Source organism: Pelodiscus sinensis, chromosome 6 (assembly GCF_052426305.1).
Source record: "Pelodiscus sinensis isolate ZL-2025 chromosome 6, ASM5242630v1, whole genome shotgun sequence".
NCBI classification, from domain to species: Eukaryota; Metazoa; Chordata; order Testudines; family Trionychidae; genus Pelodiscus; species Pelodiscus sinensis.
The window spans coordinates 31,002,031-31,025,901 of NC_143057.1; the positions used below are offsets into that span (position 1 = coordinate 31,002,031).

The 23,871-nt window shown below is 41.8% G+C and overlaps 1 protein-coding gene across 2 annotated transcripts in view; it reads left to right on the plus strand.

Moving 5' to 3' along the window:
* The first annotated feature begins 2,264 nt into the window (after positions 1 to 2,264).
* LOC102449863 (histone-arginine methyltransferase CARM1-like) overlaps positions 2,265 to 23,871 on the plus strand; it is a 143,187-nt gene continuing 121,580 nt past the window's right edge. The window contains exon 1 of one of the 2 annotated variants that reach the window (XM_075931655.2): positions 2,265 to 2,819. In XM_075931655.2, coding sequence (XP_075787770.1) covers positions 2,654 to 2,819 — 166 coding nt within the window. In that variant the 5' untranslated portion in view covers positions 2,265 to 2,653. The remainder of the gene's footprint in view (positions 2,820 to 23,871) is intronic. The other variant, XM_006129900.5, reaches the window with a different exon arrangement.

Here is a 23,871-nt window from a genome sequence, read left to right on the forward strand (position 1 = left end):
CACACTTCATTATTTATACATACAAGCATTACCTGTCTAGGGATTAACTCGAATAAGCTACGCAAATTGAGCTATGTCAATTGTGTAGCTTATTTAGAAATTGGGAGCATCTACACAGCATTTATTTTGAAACCGAACAATCTTCCTCCGACTTCCCTTACTCCTCGTACAATGAGGGTTAGGAGTCAGAGTAATAAGTTCTCCAGCTTTACAGTATTTTGACTCTATTTTGAAATAACTGCCTACTGGGCTGACACGGACTAAATTATTTTGAAAGAATGTTGCTGTGTAGACATATCCTTTGAAAATAGCGTATTTTGAAATAGCACATCTACACCCAAAAAGTGTATGAAAACAGCACTTTGCATTTTAAAATAGAGCATCTATGCTGATTGGATGCTAAATTGCACTTAAGGCCACCCGCAACCAGTTCAGGCAGGGCATTAGGTCAGCAGTGACTTCCTGGAGTTGCTGTTTGAGGCTATCTGAGATGCATGCTTAAAGGGTCCCCCTTGTACAGCCATTTCTCTACCTCTCTGAGGGACAGCAAAGCATTTCCACTGTGAGCTTTGCTTGTCCTGTGTTTGGACACCACAGCACTCCTTGCTATGGTGTCAGAGCTGTCTCTGGGCATGTGACAGCCCCTGACTGTCATGCTGCCGTTGCTGCAAGCTGCCCTCCAGGCCCTGCAGGAACACAATCCCGGGCTGCTTTAGGTGACCCTCAATGTGTCTGGGGGCACCTTTCAGGTACACCCCACTGTGGAGTGCCACTTCTGGGGACTGGACACCAATTCCTACTGGTGGTACCGGCCAGTGATGGAGCGGTGGGATGGCCAGCAGTGGCTCCAGAACTTCCGTATGAGGAAGGAGATGGTCCTGGAGCTGTCTGTCTGGCTTGCCCCTGCCCTCACATGATGGGACACACAGATGAGACCTGTCATCTCCCTGGAGAAGTGGGTAGCCATCGCAATTTGGAAACTTGCCACGTCCAACAGTTTCCGATTTGTCAGGTACCAGTTGAGCATGGGGCAGTCGACTGTCGGGGCCCTTGTCATACAGGTATGGTACTCTCGGGCTCCTCCATGGGGGGAGGGGAAAGTACTGGAAAGGAGACCCTATGAAAAGGGAGAGTTGGGGGGGGGGAGGTGAGGGAAAGCCCTGGTTCCTAGGCAGTTCTCCTTTCACACCCTCACACAGCCCTGGTGTGGAGGCTGGGCTTCAGAGAGGGCAGCTCCTGCGGGTGTTTGAGAGGAATGGGGGAGGACTTGGGGACCTTCCAAGGGCTCTGGCCTAAATGGGCTGTATTTAGAAATTGAATTAGTGTCTAACCAGTGCTCACAATGACTGGGACGGAGAGGGGAACAGTAGCTGCCCCAGAGCCTAGTGACTTAAAAGAGCTCTGGCCCCTGTAAATCACTGCTGGAACACTGCATGGCATGGGAAGGGCAGTGCTGAAGAGAAGAGGATGTGAAAGGCCCCCCTGCACCGGCGGTGGCGGGCGCACAGGCAGCCAAATGTGACACAGCGAACCCCAATCTATCAACATTAGCTCCCCTGGACCTGTGGCAGGTACAAGGCAGCCAAATGTGACACTTTGAACCCCATCTATCAAGATTAGCTTCCCCTGTAAAGATACATGGAGTGGTAGCTAAAACTGATGTATACCGAAACTGATGAGCAAGTTGGTCAGAAACAGCTACTGGGAACCAATTTTGATCACAGCTGGTTGTGACCCTGCACCAAATTCTGAAAAGCCTCCAGCAAGAGTCCTAAATGCAATTAAAAAAATTCGATGGGGGAGGGGCAATTTGAACCAATTCTACCTCCACTGCTCTCTTCTCTCCCCAAAATGTTAAGACCGGGGTCAGGGAGCCTTGCCCGTGGGTGTTTTGGGCTTACGGTTACTAGGTGTCCCGTTTTGAAATGGACTGTGCAGTATTTGAGCTTTCTGTTTGGGGAAAGAAATTGAGAAAATATACATATGTGGTATTTTCTCAATAAGACGTAATGTAGATTGTGATGTAATGTCAAGTGTGTCCAGATATTTTTGGTGAAACCATCCGACAACCCTATTTGCTATTTTCAAATTTCATTCTGCCCCTAATAAACACCGGGACGCTGAGTGACGTTCCCCCCCCAGAGCTGGCGGGCTGCAATCGGAGTGTGGGAGCGTGAAGGGGGGGGGGGGAGGCGGAAGGGGTTTAGCAGAATCCTCCCTCACGAAGGCGAGGCCTGAGTTTCCGAGGAGGGCGGGCGGGCTCGCTCATGAGCGCCCGGCTTTCGCATGTCTGCCCGGAGAGTCCCGAGCACGCCGCGGCTGGCCACTCGGCAGCCGGTGCAGCCACGCCGGTGGCCAGGAGATGTCACTGTTTTGCTGGCAGCGCAGAGGCTGTCGCTGAGCACGGCTCGCCCCAAGCTGTTAGTGGCTGAGCAGGCTCTGTAAAGGGAGGGAGGGGAGAAGCTGCGTTGCCAATGCCAGAAAGAGCCGGGAGGTGTCTCAAATGTGGAACTTGTTTATCAGGGAAACCTACCCGCCGGCTCTCCCTTCCCCGCGGCTTCCCCGGGCCGGGGAGGCAGCAGCACCAACAGCAGCTCCTCTCGCAGCCGCCGCCTGAGCTGGGCGAGGCTGAGCGGTGGCGGCGGCAGGGATCATGGCCGCTCCGCAGCAGCCGCAGCTCCTGCAGTGCAGCGTGAAGCTGCTGCTGGTGAGCGAGGAGCAGCTGCGCGGGGGGCTGCAGCTCGCCAGCCCCAGCCAGCGCGCGCTCCAGCTGGCGCTGCAGCCGGGCGAGGAGGAGGCGGACGTGACAGTGACAGACGGTGAAGTATTGAGCACGCGCGGCTGGGAGGTTGCGTGGGTGCATTGGTGGCTGCCGCGGGGGGAGGCTGGCTCATGCGGGTGCCGGGCTCGCTTGGCACGCGCTGTTTGTTGCACGCGGGATTGGAGGGGGCGGGAGAGGTAAATAGGGAAACTCCCCTGGGGCATGTGCACCCAGCACCGCCCCGGCTTGGTTTGCGCGGCGGCTGCGCCCAGCGCAACTTGGGCGGAACTGCCCTTGCTCCCCTCCCGCGCCTCCTTGTCCTAAGAGGCTGCACCACTTGTTGCAGGGCGGCCGTGTCTGGCCGCGGACTGATGCCAGGAGCAGGCAGGGGGCGTGTAAGGAGTCTGGCGACGCGATTCATGCTCCGTGGCAGGGCTGAAGTTTCTCCCCGCGTAGTCAGCTGCGCTGCCGGTTGTGCGCTGACTGTGGTCAGCTTTTAAGCAGGCCTGTTCTTTTATTCTGGACCTCCTGCCGTATAAGCAATAAATAATAATGCTAGATGGGGCTGAGAGAAGCAGCAATGGTAAGCTGCAGCTGGGCAGGTGCTCTGTGTCCATTTGCACACCCCCAAGCCCGCCGATAATAGTGGGTAAATGGTGCTGCAGGAAGTGTTTCATTAGTTGCAGGTTCTTACTGTGATTTTCCTACAAACAGCTGCCATCAGGGGCCTGTGAATAGCAAACAGGACCTTTTGATAGCAACTAATTTTATGGAGGAAAAGTACTGACCAGAATGTCAAAGCTATTCCCCCTACTGTTTATATATGTGGTATGCTATGGGATTTTTAACTTTAACCAGACATAGACAGAAGAGGGCTTTGTTTAACATGCTTGAAAGGGAAGCTCTTAATTCCTCCCTAGACAGGAGGATAAAAGCAACCAAACTAAAAGGGGAGGCATTCCCCAGATGCATTACTTTGACTCTGTTTGTTAGTACTTAAAACTTCTTTTAAGCTGATGCCCTGTCTTAGCCTGGGAGGGCAATGGCTCAAAGTCATGCCCAATCACTGATGTCTGTAGTGTTCAGTAAGTCTCATAAATAAATTCCAAGAAAACAGTCCCTTTTTCAGATCAGCCCTCAATCACTTATTGCCTGCAAATGTTTCAGGTTAGCTTAGGATTTAAAAGGGAGCAAGCATGCAAAGCATAGGGAAAGAGTGAAGGTGTGCATGTGCTCTGTCAAAATATAGAAAGAACTTTGGTCACTTTGACCAATGTATGGCATATTTGCTAGTGCATTAAGCTTTCAGCAAGAAAAAAAAATAGGGGAAGGTGGCTTGGGGTAGAGCGAGCCCAGTAAAAAAAAAAATCTGGAAAATGTAATGGCTATAAAGAGAAGATGCACCATCAGTTAGCAAAACAAATAAACCTGGGACTATCCTACAAATGTTAAAAACATTTAAAAAAATATTAAACACACTCAACTCCTATTGTGACTTCAGTGGGCACTTGAGAAGATTGGGCCCCAAAAGGGCTGATAGGGAGCATGTGTTTAGGTGATGGAACAAATTAAAATACTATTTGGGTCAACAGTGTAAACCAGTCTGATTTCATCCCAATTATTAGTGAATATTTGTCCATATTACCAAACAATTATATTATTTAGCATTTGTCAGTCTTTCTCCAAAACTGGCCGTAGGTAAAGATATGGACTGGGATTTTGAGATCCATTATTTGGAAGTTTGGATATCACCTGATTAGCTGGTTGTGTTCATATTATGCTCCAATGTGCTTGGCTTTTATAAGCACTGACAATTATCATCCATTAAATACACTGGATTTTATTTTTCTACCAAAATGTAAAGTTGACAGATATTTAAATTGAAAGAGGATCATGTGACACAACTGAAAACTTAAAAGATAAAATTAAGACATTGTTTTTATCAAGTCTGGGTTTTTAAACAGACTTTGAAGTCCATTACAAAACCCAGCCTCTTTGATGCTTTTTTTATTTTTCTGCTGCTGATCCAATTCACAGATTTGTCCCGGTGCTGCCAGGCTAATCTATTAAAGGCTTGCATTTAAATGTGATACTTTGACAGAATTGAGGTCTGATCCTCACTAAGGCAGTTCCTAAATCATGCACATAGACCCAGATGACTTCAGTGAAGATTACTGATATGAGCTCAGGATCAGCCTCCAGTATTTTAAGGATTCACTTATAGCTTTTGGACATGCTAGCATTGGTGGCAGTACTATCCTTGACAAAAGTTGTGGATATATTCCGCTCTAGTTCTTGAGGAGACAGCATGCTTGCACATCTGCCTGTCTTCATCTCTTGTACTTGCACATTTACAAAGCAATTAGGCACTGTCAGATCAGGTGTGAGGTATATGGCAGCTTTATCATTTGCTGCTTGAGTGGTCACTGTATTATGAGGGATGAAGGTTGGAAACATTTCTATTATATGCTTTATTTTAGCTCCCTGTAACTTTGGCTATTATAATTTATTTGAGCTGAAAACTGCCACATTTGCTTTAAAGAGCAAAGAGGTCTTTTCTGTGAAGGTTGAATAAAGCTGGTCATTGTATTTCTTTTCTTTAAGATATAGGTTATTATGTAGCTTATTATAAAAAAAATTATGCTGACTTCAAACCTTCACTTGTTTCTTAGTGTGTCTGTTTCTCAAAAATTACCCTTCAAACTTTCTGAATGATTAAATTTTCTTCCAAAGACTATTGGGGCGGGGAGTTATAAGTTCAGCACAGTTATTAATGTTTGTTGTAATGGATATTGTTTGAGTGCTTTGCCCTCAGATGGATGATTGTAGCTTAAAGAAAATGTTAACGTTCCACCTCTACATGACAATTTTAAAAAGCTTTCTTTTAGCTCATTCGTAGCAGACTTTTTTTTTCTGGTGCTTAAGAACCAAGATTCTGTTCTGATCTTTGCAGACTTCAATGGTTTGTCTAAAAATTGTAGGCTCTATTTGTAGCTATGGCTTCATTGTAGAATGGAACACTTTTTTTTTCTGTAAAGGAAAAATGGTTAACCTGTCTTCTTTGAAGTACAGATGATTACAAATGACGCTCATTAGGGTAGTACTCTTCAGCAGCAAATTTGTAGTTACAATGGAGCCCTGATTTCCAATAGAAGCCATATAATCACATCTTTTAGACTATTCTGTATTAGGGATGTTTAAAGGCGTGTAATTTGCAATCTGTGTAACTGCTGAAAATTTCAGCAGTTATATGCGGGGTGGCAGCCAGTTCCCCAGGAGATGGTGTGCACTGGAAGCCAGCTATTAAGGAGGCAGCAGTCCAGGGCAGAGGTAGCAGTGCAGGGTGGCAGCTGAGAGCCACACGTAACCATTTAGGTAACTGATAACCTCATGCTTATTGGTTACCCATTTAAACAGCTACGTTCTTACAACCTTACTCTATAGGGATTCTTATACTACGCTCACCATCTTCTCTGAGTGCCCTCCATTAGTGCATTAAGCGTCATGACTTGTGCTTGTTCTCTTTCCTTTCCTTCAATGGAGAACTGTTAGCACAGTAGAGTGGTTTTGGATATTTTTATAATACAGGCAGTCCCCAAGTTACGCGGATCCGACTTATGTCGGATCCGCAGTTACGAACGGGGCCTGTCTCCCTGGTCTCCAGCAGACCAGGGAGAGGAAGCAAAGCGGCGGAGCACGCGGGCAGCGGACAGCCCAGACGCGTCTGGGCTGTCCGCTGCCTGCGTGCTCCTTGGCTTTGCTCTGCTTCACTCCCCGTCTCCCTGGTCTGCAGACCAGGGGGATGGGGAGCAAAGCAGAGCAAAGCCAAGGAGCACGCTGCCCACGTGTTCCGCCACTTTGCTCCCCGTCCCCCTGGTCTGCAGACCAGGGAGACGGGGAGCAAAGCAGAGCAAAGCCGCGGAGCCCGAGGGCAGCAGGACACCCACGGCGCGTCTGGGTTGTCCCGCTGCCCCCGTGCTCCATGGCTTTGCTCCAGACGCCTGTGGTACAGCAGCTGGGGCGCTGCCGGTTGGTCCCGTAGTGCCGCTCTGGGCGCTACTGGACCAACCCGGCAGCACCCCAGCTGCTCTGCCCCAGGCGTCCTGATTCAGCCACTGCTAGTCAGTTTCAGCAGTGGCTGAATCAGGACGCCTGGGGCAGAGCAGCTTGGGTGCTGCTGGGTTGGTCCAGTAGCGCCGAGGAGCGGCGGCGCTACTGGACCAACCCAGCAGCACCCCAGCTGCTCTGCCCCAGGCGTCCCCAAGTCAGCCGCTGCTGAAACTGACCAGTGGCTGACTACAGGAAGCCCTTGCCCCGGGCTTCCTGGAATCAGCCGCTGATCAGTTTCAGCAGCAGCTGACTTGGGGATGCCCGGGGTTCTTAAGTTGAATCTGTATGTAAGTTGAATCTGTATGTAAGCAGCGGCTGAATCTGGACGCCAGTTCCGACTTACATACAGATTCAACTTAAGAACAAACCTACAGTCCCTATCTTGTACGTAACCCAGGGACTGCCTATATATCAGCACATTTGTTCAGGTCCATAAGGAGTGGCTCAGGATAGGGGGTAGAGGTGTGGGGGTACAGGAGTCAGTGGTGTGGGGGGAGAGGCCGAAGACCCCTCCCTAAGATTCATAACAGGGCTGGTTGCTCTTCCCCTTCCTATCACTATCAGGAAATGAGAACAAAGGGCACTTGTTAGCCCTCTGCGCTCCTAAAAGTGAGGAGTGTAGTAAACTGAGCACTTTCCCCATACTCCCTGATGAAGGGGAACAGCCAGCATAAGTTCCCATTTGAATCTGGGAAGGAGGGTACTTTAGCCCCCCTCCCCTGTTCTCCCTAAAGGGCATGTGGAGGGTGGGACACTCAGGGACAGGACAGTACTGGACAGGGTGGGTGTACCCCCAGTTAGCACCTTTCTCCTGCCAAGGGTTGCGAGGTGTCTGGTTTTTGCCCGGACAGTTCAGTATTTTGGTCTTCCATCTGGTTAAAAAAACCCCCCCAGAGAATACTGGATACATAAAATGTCCGGTATTTTCTGTTTTCCTTGGACGGAAGGCCGGCAGCATCTGCGAATCTGCAAGGGCGGGGGGGAGCGAGGAGCGTGGTATTTTCCCTGCATGTCTCCTGCCTGGTAATTCTGTCTTCTTTTTTTCTGTATGGCTTTATAAAAAGCAAGCCCATTTTCCTATATAATATATGGAGATATACCTATCTCATAGAACTGGAAGGGACCTTGAGAGGTCATCGAGTCCAGTCCCCCGCCCTCACAGCAAGACCAAGTACCATCCCTAGCACAATCAAACCCTTACTTTACTTTAAGTCATTATAAGAGGGAGCTGTATACGGAATTTGGTGGTCCTAGCTCTTACCTTTTAGGAGTTCTTGAACAGACAATCTCTCTCAAGATGTTGCTATACAGTATATTTATGCTTGAGGAGGCAACATCAAAGACTCGTACCCCGCACTTGGAGCAGAATGAGGTTTGTGATAATCCTTAGTCCCTGTGGGAATTCATTTCCACAACCTTAGGTCAGCTTCTGAGGAAGCACCATCTCCTGCACAGATGAACTTTATATGTCTTGTAGAAAGCTCCTTTGTACCATAGGAGCAAAGTTGTTGACTTCTAACATTGCACAGGGCAAGTAATTTTATGTTTGCTAGACCATTTGTTCAGAAACTTATAAGTCTGTTGTTCATAATATTGCTAAGTTATTATTAAAAACTTAAAATTTAATTCAGTGTCCACATGCTTGTTTGCAAATCTTCACACTTTACATATGGTACATACCACTAACATTTAAAGCATAGGCTTATTGAATTTAAATAATGGAAATTATTTACCAGTATTGACCTTGCAGGTTTAGTTAAAGCATGTACAGTATACCAATGTGATAAGGTGGCCCAAAAGATGTAAGTACATGCAGGAGAACTGTAGGGGCCATGGGAATGCTGTAGATATGAGGATGTCAGTGCAGGATAAGAGGTATCCGCAGCTCAGTTTTGCAGTTACAAAATTTCTAATCTGCATCTGTATCTGTGCAGGGCTCTACTCATAAGTTTTGCTGGACAGCATGAGCTGGGGGCAACAAGGATTTGCAGTCAGGCCCATGGCACATAGTGGAAGCATATATGTTAGCTGGCAGGAGAAAAAACACGGTGGAGCTACTAAGCACTACGTATAGGCCTCCTACGCTTTTTATTGTTTTTTTGTAAACAAAGAAGTTAACAGTATTTTTTGTTTATCAACCTTGGTTAACATGTTTCTGCTACATAGATATACCAAGGAATGTTATAGTTAAAAAAATAAAAATGTAATCATTTAATGAGGCACTGTATCCTAGTGGATAGTGCATTGCATTAGGACTTAGCAGGCCTGAGGTTCTGTTACCACTCTTCCAATAACATTCTGGATGATTTTGAATCACTTCACTGCTCTGTACCTTAATTTCCACATCTGTAAAATGCTGATAACTATACTTTTGTTGGAAAGTCCTTTGAGATGTGTTGATCTCAAGTGCTATATAAGCATTACTGTTAATAAGAGTATTAAATATAATTAGTTAGCTGCTCCCTTTGGGAAGATAGAAAAATGTTCAAATACTTTCTTGGTGCTTACAACTGTTGGGTAAGTGTATATGTAAATAGACATCACCTGTTTCAAAAGTAATTCTAACTCTCTACCACTGTAGCTTCCCACTCTCCATCTAACTCTCCATCTATGCTTCTATTTACTGCAGTATATAGGAATTGGGTGGCATCCCTTTGGGAGCCCTTTACTGGGCCTCCATACCTTCAATTGCAGAAATAGCAAGTACTTAACTGAGTAGCTATAAAAGATATATAATACGCGCACACATATTGTGACTAGGCTGTATGGGGTTGTAGTAAATACAGTTATTTGGAGCCCAGTAGCGTACATGTGGCTTCCTCTTGTCGGTAATGCTTTGTAGAGAGCAAAGACATAACTCTAACAATATTGTTGTATGCTGAGCATGAATAGAACTCAACAGAAAATGCAGGTTTGTCAAACCCATGACGTTTCATTGAATTCTTTTGTTTCAACAAATTTTCATCGTACTGCTGGCAGGCTACATTTAGAAATTTGCCTGGTTCCTGCCAAATTGCCTCATGGTGTGCTGAAGCGGCTTGACTTCCAGGCTCTGTGGCTTCAGGACCACCATGCCAGAACTTTTAGGAATTTGTGGATTGGCTCCCAGATCTGAGGGAGGAAGTCTGGAACTCTCGGGAGGAGTGCCTAAGGAGCATATTTAATTTCAGAAATGCCACATGTCAGTACTTCTGAAACAAACATTTTCTGAAATTTTCCTGTGAATCTAAAATCCCATAGTATGACTAGTTCTAATGGCGAATCACAATATAATGTGTACTGTGAACATGTAACTCTCTTTTCTCTCTGGGGTGATAAGTAGATAATGTGTATCTTGCTGTGATGAACCAGTCTTTGGCCTGTTTTTATAGAGTGATCTGGCTGTAGGTAAAAATGTAGACTGTGCACAAGGGGACAGACTTGTTTCTTATAGAGAGAGAGAATAGTGGGATTTTGAGCCCTTGTAGGGAAAGTGGAGGTAGCAGATTGACTTTTCAAATATGGCTGAGGTGGTGGGGTGGGGAACAAGTATTGCTTATGAATTGTACATGGGAAAATAAAATGTGTCCTAGTTTAGTCTTTAAACCATGGGAGGTAGATGGATAGGGAAGCTCAAATCTTTAGCCTCTATATGGATAGTATCAAGCAAGATAAATTCATGAACATTTGTGACGTGCTCAGGTACTACAATGATGGGGTCACATTAGAACATCAAGATGATGTCTCCAGTTAATTATGGGAGAGTGAACTTGCAGCTAGTGTATGGTTGCAATATGGGCCACATGTTGTGGTTGGTAGTTTGCCAGAGGTTTGCAGTTCTTGTGATGATGTAGGAGGCATAGCTGGGTCAAGTGGCACAGTGTGTATCTGATGTTTATACTGAGATTAGACAGGTATGAGGAGGTGGAATTCAGTTTGTTGTTAGAATATGTGATTTGACATTTTATAATAGAACAATGGAATTGTATGTATGAATTATGAGTGATTTTAAGTATTTTAGTATTGCCTACCTCATGTTTTTAAAAATCATGAGTGACTTGAAATCATGAGGTTATTTTTTAATTTTCAGTGTTGGGTGTCTTTCTCCCCCTTTCTGTTTTTTGAGACTTTAGAATTCAATCAGTTCATTATGAGCTTTTTTCCCATAATCATGAAGGATAAAAACATTTTTAAATAAATGAAAGCTAAGACTCTCATGCAATTTCTGGATTGCAGCTTCTGGAGACTTAGAAATATCCCTCAAATCATGTGACTTATGATAAAAATCACAAGAGTTGGCAATAGTTAAACATTTATGTGCGTGTAGAGAAATATTATTTCCATGCTTTAGAAATTATAGGATTGGAGGGTGGAAGATACCTGATAACATTCCTTGGTGTACAAAGAAATAGAAACTTTAAGTTTAAGCCAGCAAAGCTTTGAACATTTTAAAGCAATTTTAAAACATTGTAAAAAGATAAAAATGAAACCTGTGTATAAGGCACAATAAAGTGTTTGAACATTTTAAAGCAATTTTTAATGAGAATAGAGAATGATTTTAATAGAATTTTTGTTCAAAAAGCAAAGTGAAGACTGCAGCAAGTGTAGTTCCAAAATGTGACTAATTTTAAAATAGTTAAAATCTTGAATTCTTCCCTTACTTAAGCGCTACATTCTGTTACTTTGTGTAGGTGTGGGGAATCGGCACTTAACTGTTGTGAAAGATCACTATCCAGTATTTTTATGAGATCAAGGTTTTATACTTTAAAAATAATCAAATTATTACAATGCAATCAAGCTTTCATGCGTACACTGCAAAAATAGAGTAAAAATAGAGTAGTGGAAACACTTTTTTTCCTTACCTTACTTTGTTGTGCCTTATACACAGGTTTCATTTTTATCTTATTACAAATACAACTTGCACATTTCATAGGTGGTTCACACTGCTAAATGCTAAGTGCTCCTGTAAAATGTTGAATGCCTTCAGCTTCCACTGACTTTAATGGAATTGTGTTATGTACTTGGTATGATTGAGCCCCTGGTGTCTTCTCTTCCAGAGCTGTCTTGTCATGGATTTGTGAGAGAACGGATGCTGCAGCTACTTGTTATTTCTGTATAAAAGTGGAGGAAATTAGTAGAAGTGCGTGTTATATAGATGGTTCCCCCAGATGAATTCATTTTCACTTGTGTCACCAGAATGGAAAATGCTATTCTTACAAATTTAAGGATGTTTTAATGAGAAAAAAATTAAAGGCTGTGAACCAGGCTAACTTCAATCACATTACATTATCTGGCTTTATAGGCCGTATAGAAAAATGCACTAGTGCTCTCTAGCAAATACATTTAATTATGTTTGAAATACATCAGAATGATAGCCTAAATAGGTTAATGATGGCAAAAGTTCTATTCACAGACCTTAACTCTACAGCTTATAGGAGCCAAAAGTAAAATGACTGATGGGGCTTGTTTGCTTCAACCATTAAGAAAAAAATTCTACTAAACACTGATTTTATTTTTTTCTTCCAGACAGTAGCTACACTTAAACTATCCTACCTTACTCAAAACAGACCTCCAAATTCAGAGACTGGTAGCTAGTTGGAATAAGTGTGTGTTTTATATATTTTGTGAGGTTTTTTTTGGGGAGGGGGGGACCAGAAAGCTGTGTAAATTGAAGAGAGGAGACTTGACGATAACTGAAATATAGTTCTGTTCTGTTGGATGTTAGTGAGAGTTTACTTACACAAGGTCACTTTTTAATTTTTTCAAACTTTTTTATTTTTAAAAATATGGGCATTTAAGAATGGTCTTTATTTAGAAGACCATCAGTAGAGCATTAGCCATAAAGGAAACCACCAAGGGAAGTGCATTAGGCCAATCAGAAGCCTATTCACAGCTCCACATAAACATTACATAGGAGAAATTCCACAGCAAATATATTTCAAAGATATATAAATTGAAGTCTAATACATGCTCTATTGATTTAACTTCAGTTTAGAAATCAGAAAGATAAGACTGTGTAGTGATTTTTCCAAAACCACAGTCTTTCCTCTAAGTGCTAGTTCTGCAGTTAAGATTTCAGAAGTAAGCTGTGGGAACAAAAATGTGTACTCTCTCTTAATCTAAAAAGAGAAATATAAGTGCAATAAGTTTTGCTGCATAAAAAAATTGTATGTTGAGCAATCTGATTTTACAAATTCTTCACTTGAAAATTGAAACAGTGTTTCAGAACTAGGTCTTAAATTTGGGGGATTATTAATCCTTCCCCCCCCCCTTTGATTATTTAAAAAAAAAATGCAACCTCTGGGAATATTTACAATTGGGGTAAGGTTCTGGAGATGTATCTATTCTGTATAGCCTTCTCTTGCAGAATAACTTGAATGGAGACAAAGTTCTTTGGCTAACTCAGAGTTACATTTTCATTCAACAATTTTTTTTAATAATTTGAGTATTGAGGTAAAAAGATTATTATAGAACAGTACTATTTTTTTTTTTAAAAAAAGCTCATCTCACTGTACTGCAGACACTGGACTTATTTCCAGGGTTTCAATCTCAGCAGCAACATAACACTGTCTGGTACTGTTTTCAATAACATTAATTTGATATTTAAATACAGCATATTTTGATATCTGAAGTAGGGATGTGTAAACCGCCCAGAATAGTTAACCAGTGAAACTATTTGTTTAATCAGTTGGCCACTGGTGGCGGGGGCTGCTCCGGCCCCCAACTGCTGTGTGTGGTGGGCGGCAGGGCCACGATGGGAGGGGGAGGGAGGCTCTGGTTACCCCGTAAGCATGGTGAGAACTGGGAAGGCATATGCTAACCAGTTTCCTGGTTAACCTTTAACATCCCTAATCTGAAGTGTTCTCTTTGTTCAACTGAAGTTTCCAATATCTGAAATCTTTGAGCCATTTTCTTAAGGTGATAGAAATTATTTAAGGTGTTCTGCTCTGCAGGAGTTTGGTCTTCTGCTCACAGAGGGAAAATGGCAAAACTCTCATTGATTTGAATAGCGGATGATCAGTTCCCAGTTGTGAGAAAAGCTAAACACATAAACAGTTAAATTGGGGGGGATGGAGGAGGTGGTGTGGGAACAGTATTATTTCAGTATTACCCTACCTCTCTTATTGATTTCAAGAGTTAAAAGAGTTAAGGGTATTGTACACTTTCACTCTCCAACACTGAAATAGAGTTACAGTATTTTTCCCTGGAAGGTGTTGGTTTATTCTGCTTTTTGGCAAACACCCAAATGCACTTTTATTCTAAAATTGGAAGGTTATTGATTAAAATGCAAGAAAGAACAAGAAAGGCAAAACAAGCAAGAATTTTGAAATTGAAATGGAGTAATTTATGTAAAACTAATGTGATTATAACCAATTCAAGTCTTTCTTTTCTTAGAGGTAAAATATTTTTTTATTGTACCAACAGCCATTCCTTGATAAAAAGGAAAAGGTTAAAATAAAATTAAATCCTGATGTATGAAGGATATTTACATATGTTTCCAGGTTTTAATAGAGAGACAGACACAAGATGAAGAGAGAAGATAGAAAAAACGGTTGAGGCAGGGGGTTAAATATGGCTTCTGTTCATGTTCTTGGAATGTTAGTCAGTCATGAATGGATGCTTTTGTCTGGCAGGTTGGCCACAACACCTGTTGCTCTGGACCCTGACTCACATTTCAGTAAGAAATGTCACTTGGTTGGCTACCATTTTCTCAGACAGGGTAGGGCTGGGTCGCCCATCTCATCTCACTGTACTAACACATGCAGTGTAGCTGATTATAGGATGTTGAAAAGCCAAGAGAGGGGATAGGAGGAATAATGGTTGAGCAGTAAATAACACAGAAAGGGAATAGAGACAATGTCCTTTTAACTAAAGCATCTGTGGTGCCAACAATAATGTATCCTCACTGATGATCTGAGGTCAGGGTATCAAGATGATGATATGATGGTCTTCTTTTCAGAAAAAATCATTTTGTCTGGTGTTCTCCTTCTGTCTTGACCAAGGAATGTAAGATAAGAGGTTTTTTAATGTCTGTTAAGTTGCCCCCAATAGGATAAAAGGGTTGAAAAAATGGGCAACATAGTTAATCTTGTTAATTCATTGAACCAATTAAAGTTTGGCTTCTGTAAAGCCAAAATTAGTATAGGTAATTTCCTTCCCATTATTTTTATATTTATTAAGTTCAACCTCACAGTTCTTAAGCCATGTCAACTACACATTTTGTTTGAACTAATTTTAATTTATCTGGGAGCAAGAGGGTTGCATCTGTTTAACATTCACTATTTAAAACAACTTGACTTACCTTTTATAGTTCGTTCCCAAGCATGCAAATTTATAGGGCCAAATGTTAGAATATATTTTAGGCTAGATCCTTCACTGGTTTAAAATTGGCACTAATGTGTAAAGGTGACAAGTGTATATATATGATGGAAACATGGAAAGTATGTAGGTTTCCTACCCCTCATTATAATCTCTGGCACACGCGCTAGCTACTGTAATTTGCAATAGTGAAACTTTTTTAGATATTAAACTAGTCTGAGATGACCAACTTGTTTCCCAAGGGCCACTAAACATTAATACTGATTTTCGGGCAATACTGACCTGAGCTGAATACTGACCTTGAGGAGACACACTTTATACTCTGTTACCAATACTCTGAGCCATTCATTTCCCTGCATTATTTACTTTGATGAACTGCACTATTATTGTACTTCTCCCAGGTAGATATTTCGATTGTTGATAAGTTTTAAGACTTATAAAACTATCATTTAGTAATAAACAGAACCAAATTAATCAGATTTGGAAATCTGTAATAGGAACTGAAAAGTAGTTATGTCCTACTGCTGTAAATGTACATGCATTGCCTTGGCTTTATTTTTATCAGGGGCACCATTTCAGACTTTTGTTGGGGGGGGAGGAGGCTGACATATGCATCCTCTGATGGGGAGTGTGAGCATGGGGGAGGGGAGCAGACTGAGGACAGCAGCTTTACTGAGCATGCTCAGTACAAGCCAAGCAACAAATTGTGTGGACCGATCCCATTCGCCCTCCCTGCGCGAACACACATCATCTCTTTCTAAGGCTACGAAGGCACTGGAGAACTGTAGTTTTTTTGGCATGTAACTTAGAAGTTAGCTGACAGGATCCCTGTATCTAATTCCTATATAAAAGAAAGAAAATTAAAGAAATATTAGACCTACTCAGCTCTAATACTAACGTCTGACATCTTGTGGCAAATCATTTACGGGACATTGGTTAACCTTAAAGTTTTAATATTTAATATATATTCTTACTTTGTTAACCAACTCAGTGGAGAGAGAGAGACACACATACACAGTCAGGACTCTTGGGTTGTATCTCAGCTCTGGAAGGGGAGTGGGGCCTAGTGGGTTACAGTAGGGGACACATACATTTGGACTCTATATAAGAATATTAGACTGGCCACATTGGGTCAGACCGATGGTCCATCTAGCCCAGTGTACTGTCTTCTAACAGTAGCCAATGCCAGATACTTCAGTAGGAATGAACAGAAGAGGCAATTATCAAATGATCCATCCCCTGTCACATATTCCCAGCTCCTTGCAAACAGACGCTAGGGACACCATCTCTGCCCATTCTGGCAAGTAGTCATTGATGGACCTATCCTCCTTGAACTTATTTTGTTCTTATTGAAACCCTGTTATAGTTTGGGCCTTTTCGCCATCTTCTGGCAAAAAGTTCCACAGGTTTGACTGTGAAGAAATAATTTGTTTTGTTTGTTTAAAATCTGCTGCCTATAAATTTGATTGAGTGAGCTTCTTGTGTTATGTTAGTGAAGGAATAAATAACATTTCCTTATTCTATTTTTCCATACCATTCCTGATTTTCTAGACCTCTAACATATCTCCCCATCCTTTAGTCATTTCTTTTCTCAATGCAAACGTCCCAGTCTTCTTAATCTTTCCTAATATGGAAGCTGTTCTTTACCCCTAATAATTTCTGTTGTCTTTTCTGTACCTTTTCCAAATCCAGTATATCTTTTTTTTAGATAGGGTGGCCGGATCTGCAAACAGTATTCAAGATGTGGGCTTACCATAACTTTATATAGAGGCAATATGATATTTTCTGTCTTATTATCTATTCCTTTCCTAATGAATCCCAATATTCTGTTAGTTTTTTAGGCTGTCACTGCCCTTTGAACAGATGTTTTCAAGGAACTATTCACAATGATTCCAAGATCTCTTCCTTGAGTGGTAATAGCTAATTTAGACCCATCATTTTTGTATCTATAGTTGGGATTATATTTTACCACGTGCATTACTTTGCATTTATCAACACTGAATTCCATCTGCTTTTGTATTGCCCAGTCTCCCAGTTTTGTGAGATTCCTTTGTAACTCTATGCAGTCAGCTTTGGATTTAACTATTTTGAACAATTTTGTAGTATCTGCAAATTTTACCTCCTCACTGTTTATCCTTTTTTCTTTTCCAGAACATTTGTATGTTTTGCAGTACTAGTCCAAATGGAAATCCTAGCAGCACAACACTCATTCCTACCCCCCCCCCCCATCTTTTAAGTGGAGTGCCTAGCAATGAAGATCTAACAATCCTTCAGTTACTTAAATGACCAGTCTTTTGTTATTTTTAATCACCTGCCTCCCTCTTTTTATAACAAACTCCTTGCCCCAAAGACAAAGTTGCAAGCAGCTCAAACTCTGTTGCATTTAAGAACTGCCTTTGGAGCTAGGGCATGCAGCTTTAAGTAGACCTCAAGCATGAGAACCAGGGGGTTCAAACTCAAGGGAGGGGCTACTGCCCACCTGTCCCATAAATGGAGCACTTGATTAGCAGCAATGGTCTGCCCAAGTGCAGTAGAAGCAAGTGTTGGGAAACAGATCTAAGCAGTTGTAGCTACTTACCTCCTTTTTATGCCACTCAAATCCTCCTTTTTCTTAGTGAAGAGTAAGCAAATTGTGAAGTTGGCACTTTGGAAATATAATTCTGGCCCTCCCTGAGATTCTGGTGATGTGAGACGTCTATAATTGCTCTTTTCCATGTCTTTCAGAAACGTTACTGAAGCATAGAGGATTTCTTGGATGGATTAACAAAAAATTTAAGAGTTATTTAAATTATCACACCTATCTTAGAGGATTATTTTTTTAAGGAGAAATTGCAGGTCCTTTCTATCAGGCAGCTCTTGATAGAGAGCAGATTAGTCTGTATGAAGGAAGAATTAATATGGCTAAATGTGATTCAATTAAAACTAGGAATCTTGAGATTTTCCTGTAGCTGTTATATTTCAAAGTGCCATTCCTCCTAATGAGAACAGATTGTAGCTCAAGCTATTAAACTAAATTCTGCAAGTTTTATTTCACTCATTTTCTAGGCCAAGCTCTGGTTGTTACCTGCATAGGTTTGAAGACCTGGACTAACATCTGAATTATAGTAACCACAGTATTAACAATGTGTGACCATTATGTAATCTGGGTAAGCGATCATAGTCTCAAAATCTGAAAAATCTTGATACCATTAATTCATTCTTGGGTTCTACATTTTGTTGCTTATACGGTATTTGTCCCTTCAGGTGGTATAGACAAAACAGACTCTTGCAGGCCTGATGCAGAACTCACTGAAGTCAATGAAAGTCTTTCCATTAACTTCAGTGGGCTTTGAACCAGACTGTCACATGTTGCTGTGCTTGAAATGTAGCAAATTCAGTAACAAATAGGGATGTAAAAGGATAACCTGGGCTTACTGGTTACCATGAACAGTTACATGCAGGGTCCCACCCTGCTGCTGGCAAGGGTTAGGTCAAGTTTTGACAATTCAGTTTTGCTTCACTGGGCAATTTGCTGCATGGACATTTGTTCATCCCCCCCCCCCCCCCCCCAACTGTCGTGTTGCTGCAAATGTATTCCAAGAAGTCACTTCTGTTTTATGTAGAAAAAATTAAACTGTTTATGTTCAGAATGCTGTCAAATCATAAAATACATGAACTAACTCCCGCCCCCCTCCTCCTCTTAATCTTTCACTTGGTAGTAATTTGAGTGTTACCTGTACTAGGGATGTTAGATAGCAGGTAATAGAATAGTCAAGTAACAGTATGGATTCTTAGTGGTTAGTTGACTAATCCTATAGTCATCAGGGTCAGGGATGGCAGCCAGTGCACTCTGGCCCCACTCCCAGGGAGCCTCCTGTCACTCCATGCTCCTGCCTCTGAATCAGATGCTCTAGTGTGGGATGCTAAGTGGGAACCAGACCATAAGGGGAGCCAGTTTAAAAACCAGCTTCCCGCGAAGACCGGCTGCCTGCCATCCCACGTTGCTGCCTCTGATACAGAGGCAGCAGTGTGGGGTGGCAGCAGCTCCTATCCACGGGGGGTGGTGGGATGCGAAGCAGCCTCTGCCTGTCGGGAGCTTGAACCCCCCACAGGCAGGGGCTGCTTTGTGGGAGCCTCTGCTGTCCCCCCCCTCCCCCACTGCTGCTGTCTCTGATAGAGGCAGTAGTGGGGGGCGGGGGGAAACAAGCGGTACTGTGGAACCAGTGCTGGGGGGACCACCTTTTAAGCTGGCTCCCTTCAGCACCGGCTCCTGCTCCCCCATCCATTGCTGCCTTTGATACTGAGTCAGCAAGGGGAGGGGAAATGCAAGTAGTTGACTAGAATCATACAGCCGACTACTACACTTTTACATCCCTAATTCCTACTCAAAGTAGTTAATTTTTCCTCAAGTAGAAGTGTATCTTTTCTAAGTTGATTGTGTCCCTTTGTATTTATTTAATAAGCAATCTGGTCACAGTCATAGTTTCTGATCCTGCAAACATGTACAAGCAATTTTGCTCATATGAGTAGCCCCATTTACTTCAGTTTATGTGAATAAACATGAGTAATGTGTTACTCTGATCTGTGTTTCTAGGATCAGGTTCTTTGTGTCCAAAACCAGTCATGACTATTTGTTTAATAATAGGCATCTTGAAAGTGAACCATGCAAGTTGAGATCATGATGGTGTGATCATTTCTGTGCCAACTGCTTTTATGCCAAACGTTTCTGGCTACTAAGTAGTATGTTCTAGAGAGAAGCCTTCCATTCATCTCATATTGTCATGGAATCTGAAATGGTATTATTTGAATGTGGACCCTTAAAGTTTCCACTATTGTAGCAGGAATGCTTCATTGGGCAACTTTTTTATGATTGTTGTTTATAGCTCAGGTTATATGTTCAGCTAGCTAACTGGAAAGATGAGGAGTGTGTTCAAAACTGTACTCTCATCGAGACAGTTACAGCATGTACAAGCATGCATGGAAAGCTAACCTAGGAAGAGATTCTAGGTCTAGCTGACCTCTAGGACCATTGCCAAAAGTTTATTATTAGTTACTATGTTATATAGATCTAGTGCTTTGGCATGCTAAAGTGCAGATGCCCCTGTTTGTCTGAATGCTAAGAGATTTTGTTGGCTGGATGTATATTTGGCACATCGTGAATGACAGGCATTTGTGAAGCAAATACAATAATGTCAATGAACTGGGGGAAAGGACTTGAGGCTAAATGTTATGGTATTTCTAGAATTGTTTAGAAACAAGGAGGCTACGTCTAGACTGCCCCATCTTGCTCAAGAGAATATGCAAATGAGTGGTGAATATAACTGAGCCTCATTTGAATACTTAATGAGCTGCCATTTTTATGCAAGGGGCTTTTATGCAAAACCTCCCTCTTGCGCAAGAGCCGTTTTTCCTGGCAGAATGGCTCTTGCACAAGAGGGGGGTTTGCATAAAAGGAGCTGTGTAGATGGTTCCTTTTTGTGCAGAAGCCCCTTGCGCAAAAATGGTGGCTAATTAAGTATGCAAATAAGGTGCTGTGATATTCACCACTTTGCCTCATTTGCATATTCTCTTGCTCAAGAGGGGGCAATCTAGATGGAGCCAGAGGGAAGGATATAAAATTATGAAGCAGATCCTTAACTGAGGCTATGTCTACACTACAGAGGTTTTTTTGGAAAAACAGTCGTTTTTCAGAAAAAAAAACTTAACTTACCTCCACACTGTAATTGTGTTCTTAAAAAAAAAAATCAATGGAACAGAAGGCTTTTTCCTCATAGAAAGAGGTTTTGCGAAAGAGCTCTTTCGGAAAAAGGCGTGTGTGGACGGGGAAGAGGGCGTTCGTTAGAAAGAAGAGAAAAGAGGAAAAAGCCCTGGTGCCACTCCATCCATAGTAATCCCAGCTTAAATGTGAGATAGCATCCATTGAGTGTGGATGCTCTCTTCTGAAAAAGCAGATCGCTTTTTCAATGTGTCCGGGCAGTATGGATGCTTTCTTTCAGAAGAAGTTTTTTTTCGAAAGATCTCTTCCAGAAAAGTTTCTTCCGAAAGAAGCCTGCAGTCAGGACGTAGCCTGATGTAGCTCTCCTGGCATCCTATAAATTTAATAAGTTCCCCTTTTACCCCCTCCCCCCCCGCTTCCACTAATTGACTAAAGAAACCTAATACTTCCATACATGCATTCTGCAGGTTCAGTAAATCTTGTGCATCAAGCAATGTCAGCAGTCCAGTTATTGGGGGAGGGGACCATTAGCAATAGACTAGTCTCCTTGGAACTTCATGTAGAAATATACTCTGAATTTCTCTGGCAGGATGAATTCTTAAATAAAATAATTTCTCCTTAAGATTCTGACATATCTTTTGAATACAGATTACTGGTAATAAATACTAAATGTTAATTTGCACCTTGTAATCTCTTTCATTTTATTGGATAAAGTGTTACAGATCCTTAATTGCTGGAAATTTTCCTTGCTCTATCACGCACAACTTCAAAATGCAACTGCTTAAAGTAGCTGTTGGTAAAGATGAGGAGGCAAGAATATAACATTCCTATTTTATATTTTAAGAAATTTTAGTTATTAACTGTGTATTGCTGCTCAGGATTTCACACTTTTGATCTGCTTGTAGTTGTTAAGTGACAATCTAAAATATATTGTGGGGGGAGAAGTGGGGTGAATCATATTATGCCAGTTTATTTTTTAAAGTTTTGTATTTGTGCTCATACAGCCAAAACTTAGATGTTCTAGGCATAAAATTGCCAAAATAAAGTGATGCTTCATGAATGTTTCCTTAATATTTCAAAATATTTGGTGTCATCAAAGATATAGCACTTGTGTGTGTTTATGTTCTGTTTTTTGTTGGTTTTTGTTTTTGTTTTTTGGCTACCTAACTGAAAATGTATACAAGCAAATTAATGACATTTAAAAGATATTTGTTACATGCAAAATCCAATTAATTTCTTCAGGTGATTTTATGTATTTGAAAAAATTACATTTTAGAAAAACATAAGTCTAATAACATTTTATTAGGATATGAGACATTTTATATTGTCTTTTAAACATTAATGAAAATAATATGTATTGAGATGTAATGCTTATTGACAAAAGATGTGACCATATGAGTATTGATATATATATATATATAAAACTTTATTTTTAAAAAATCACTCTTTTCAAATGGGAGAATTATAGTTTTGCATAAAAACTGGATTCAAATATCATAACCACCCATATTTCACATACCCGGCAATTCTCAGTTCAAGTCTCTGATTTGACAAATTACTTCTGTCATTTAAAATATTATCAAGGTGTATCTCTTTACTAAACATGTACTGTATTTACTTTGTAGATGTAATAGATAGAATGGTTAAAAGAAAAACAGAAAAAAGCAGTTACAAAGTTGACTAAGGAAACATTGTCTAACCTTTAATTTTTGTAAGGCTGGTCATTTTACACCAGTCCTCTCCAAGACATTTTCATATAAAGAGATTGGTGCACAGACTCCTTAAATGTCAAGCTATGCAGAAGCCAACAGTGTGAGATCAATTTACTGGTAACAGTACACACGGCACTATGAAATGCTATTTTTGGTTTTCTTGCCTGTGGTCCTTAAAAAGACACACAGAGAGAGCTTATTCCCTTCTACTGGATTCTTTGCATCTGGGCTACCTGCATGTCCGATGCTTCAGCAGGTATTCTATAAACCACAAAGATTTATAATTTCAGAGTGGTAGCCATGTTAGTCTGTAACTGGTAAAACTTAAAAAAAACAAAAACAAATAGTTTTGCAGCACCTTAGAGAAAGGTGCTGCAAGACTATTTGTTTAAGTTTTTCAATGATTTATAAGTATGGCTTTTGGTTTATATTTTCCAATTTTAAGTTAATGGAGCTGCACTAATTTGTATCAGAAGAGAATTTCATCCAGTGTTTCCTGAGGTACTTGTATGGTATACAAGGCGACTCATTAGTACATTGTCTAAGTACATGTACCATGTCTTCAGATAAATAAAAAGTACAGGTAAATAATTAATCTGTATCTAAAATATCACTGAAATATGACTACATCCACACTGAACCTCTAGGACAGTGTTTCCCAATTTTATCTGGCCACAGAATCCTTTTAAACTCGGAAGAATTTCAAGGAACCCCTACAGGCGGGGAGGAGGGGGGAATTTGTCAACCAACAAAACACCACCAGGAAAAGTTGTCAAGGGGGGAAAAAAATCCCACCACTGCTCTAGGAATATGTCCAACCAAAATTTTGCTCAGCTGCACACCCTCTAAGTTATTTTACAGTGTTCTTCTTGACTCAGATCTCTGACCCATCATTTTACAGGGCTACATCTACAGGTTGTACCTCTCTAGTCCAGCAACATTCGTAATCCAGCATGATTTTAGTTAGCTGGATGTCTACTTATGATTGTAGCCAAGTTTCCCATGGTCCAATAAAGTTTGTTTACAGCCACCAGTCTTCGCTCTTAGTGCTTTGTGCTGTTAATTATCTCTAATTTACCCCTAAATGTCTTCAAAGATCCCAGCAGAAGATATTTGGATCTGGTGGTTTGACTATACTAAAAATACAGATTGGACCTTGCGGGTTGAACACCCTCAGAACTGAATGGTCCTGAACCAGGGAGTTTCCTAGACTGGGGGAGATCAGTTCCAGCCCCTCTGCTGCTGGCTTCTGGACTCACTCCTGGGGGGACTGCTCGTCCCTGCTCTGGCTGCTG